Source organism: Babylonia areolata, chromosome 24, assembly GCF_041734735.1.
Source record: "Babylonia areolata isolate BAREFJ2019XMU chromosome 24, ASM4173473v1, whole genome shotgun sequence".
In the NCBI taxonomy this organism is placed as follows: Eukaryota; Metazoa; Mollusca; class Gastropoda; order Neogastropoda; family Buccinidae; genus Babylonia; species Babylonia areolata.
In genome coordinates this window covers 48,953,960-48,956,459 of record NC_134899.1, presented here as the reverse complement: position 1 = coordinate 48,956,459, position 2,500 = coordinate 48,953,960, and the positions used below count along the sequence as shown (strand labels likewise).

The following is a 2,500-nucleotide window of genomic DNA, read 5'->3' as shown; positions in this document are numbered from 1 at the left end:
TCCCCCTGCTGACGCCGTCTGGCGCTACGGGCGGGACCTGGCTGACGTCATCTCGCAGGTGACGCTGACGTTCTGATCGCGGTGCACAACGGAAACAACAACAATAATAACAACAGGAACAATAACAACAATTATGATAGTAATGATAATGATGATAACAACGATGATAGTAATAATGACAATGACAACAACAACAACAACAAAAACAACAACAATGATAACACTACTACTACTAACAACAACAACAACAACAATGATACTACTACTACTACAACTACAAGAACATGAACAACAACAATGATAACAACACTACTAGTAGTACTACTACTCCTACTACTATTACAACAACAACTACTACTACTGATAACAACAACAACAACAATATTACTACTACTACTACTACCTATAACAACAACAATACTACTACTACTACTACTACTACCACCACCACCACCAACAACAACAACAACAACAACAACTACTACTACTACTACCAACAACAACAACAACAATAATAATGATAATAATAATACTAGTGGTAGTTGTAGTGTTGTTATTGTAATATTTGTTGTTGTTTGTGCTGTTGTCGCCGCTATTGTTGTTACAGGAGAGGCGCTGGTGTATTTATAGTAAGCATGATTTACAAACCACACCGATGAACAATGAACAATGATGTCCATTTCTCTCACCCTTTTTGGGGAAAGGTCCCAAGTGAATCATTATACGATATCAATTATTATAATCAGGATTGAAAACATCATAGATCAAGGACTTAAATATCAGGCAAAGTCTACTCTTCCAGTCTGTCTTTCTCCTACAAAAAGTACGAATGTAGAAGAAGAAATAAATAGGGTTAAAATAAAATCCACCAACTTCAACATATTTGATGAAGGCACGCACACACACACACACACACACACACATCACCCTTATCACCACCTCTCCCATAGCTCACCCTTCACACACACACTGTGACACAAATTCGTGGTCTTAGTGCACTACAGTTCCCATGTTACTGAAAGCTCAAAAGACTGTCAAACCACACATGCACACCCGTTGTTCCAGAGCTGTGTGCCTTTGTCTCCTTGGAAACCAACAAGTATGGTAGTGATGTACCTGTGTCACCATGGTGACTGACAGGGTGGTGGTGTAGCTGTGTCACCATGGTGACTGACAGGGTGGTGGTGGTGTAGCTGTGTCACCATGGTGACTGACAGGGTGGTGGTGGTGGTGTAGCTGTCACCATGGTGACTGACAGGGTGGTGGTGTAGCTGTGTCACCATGGTGACTGACAGGGTGGTGGTGGTGTAGCTGTGTCACTATGGTGACTGACAGGGTGGTGGTGGTGTAGCTGTGTCACTATGGTGACGGACAGGGTGGTGGTGGTGTAGTGGTGTCACCATGGTGACTGACAGGGTGGTGGTGGTGTAGCTGTGTCACCATGGTGACGGACAGGGTGGTGGTGGTGTAGCTGTGTCACCATGGTGACGGACAGGGTGGTGGTGGTGATGTAGCTGTGTCACCATGGTGACTGACAGGGTGGTGGTGGTGTAGCTGTGTCACCATGGTGACTGACAGGGTGGTGGTGGTGTAGCTGTGTCACCATGGTGACTGACAGGGTGGTGGTGGTGTAGTGGTGTCACCATGGTGACTGACAGGGTGGTGGTGGTGTAGCTGTGTCACCATGGTGACTGACAGGGTGGTGGTGGTGTAGCTGTGTCACCATGGTGACTGACAGTGGTGGCTGGGGTGGGTGTAGCTGTGTCACCATGGTGACTGACAGGGTGGTGGTGGTGTAGCTGTGTCACCATGGTGACTGACAGGGTGGTGGTGGTGTAGCTGTGTCACCATGGTGACTGACAGGGTGGTGGTGGTGGTGTAGCTGTGTCACCATGGTGACTGACAGGGTGGTGGTGTGTAGCTGTGTCACCATGGTGACGGACAGGTGGTGGTGGTGTAGCTCTGGGGACAGGGTGTGGTGTGTAGCTGTGTCACCATGGTGACTGACAGGGTGGTGGTGGTGTAGCTGTGTCACCATGGTGACTGACAGGGTGGTGGTGGTGTGTAGCTGTGTCACCATGGTGACGACAGGGTGAGGTGGTGGTGAGTGGTGTCAGCGGTGACTGCGGGTGGCGGCACCTGGTTACCAGGGACTGACACGGTGTGGTGGTGTCTGCTGTCACCATGGTGACTGACAGGGTGGTGGGGGTGTAGCTGTGTCACCATGGTGACTGACAGGGTGGTGGGGTGGTGTTGCAGACGGCCATGACTGCGGAGAGCGGCAACCTGCAGTTCGGACACAACGGTCAGCGGACTGGTCACTCCCTGGCCGTGCTGGAGGTCACCATGTACAGAGGGGTGGCGGAGGTCAGTGGCTGTCCACTTCACTTCTCTCGGTTTGACAGGGTGCACTGTGTATGTCAGCCACACAACTGTTGCTCTACACCAAACCGTACATACATATACATGAATGGCTGTAACAGACACACATTGATGATCA

The 2,500-nt window shown here is 49.1% G+C and overlaps 1 protein-coding gene across 1 annotated transcript in view; it reads left to right on the top strand.

The window, feature by feature from the left end:
- Positions 1–2,500, top strand: part of LOC143298663 (glutamate receptor-like) — a 74,794-nt gene that overhangs the window by 34,479 nt on the left and 37,815 nt on the right. The window contains exons 7-8 of the mRNA XM_076611546.1: positions 1–58; positions 2,260–2,367. The exon at positions 1–58 is cut by the window's left edge and continues 167 nt beyond it. Coding sequence (XP_076467661.1) covers positions 1–58; positions 2,260–2,367 — 166 coding nt within the window. The remainder of the gene's footprint in view (positions 59–2,259; positions 2,368–2,500) is intronic.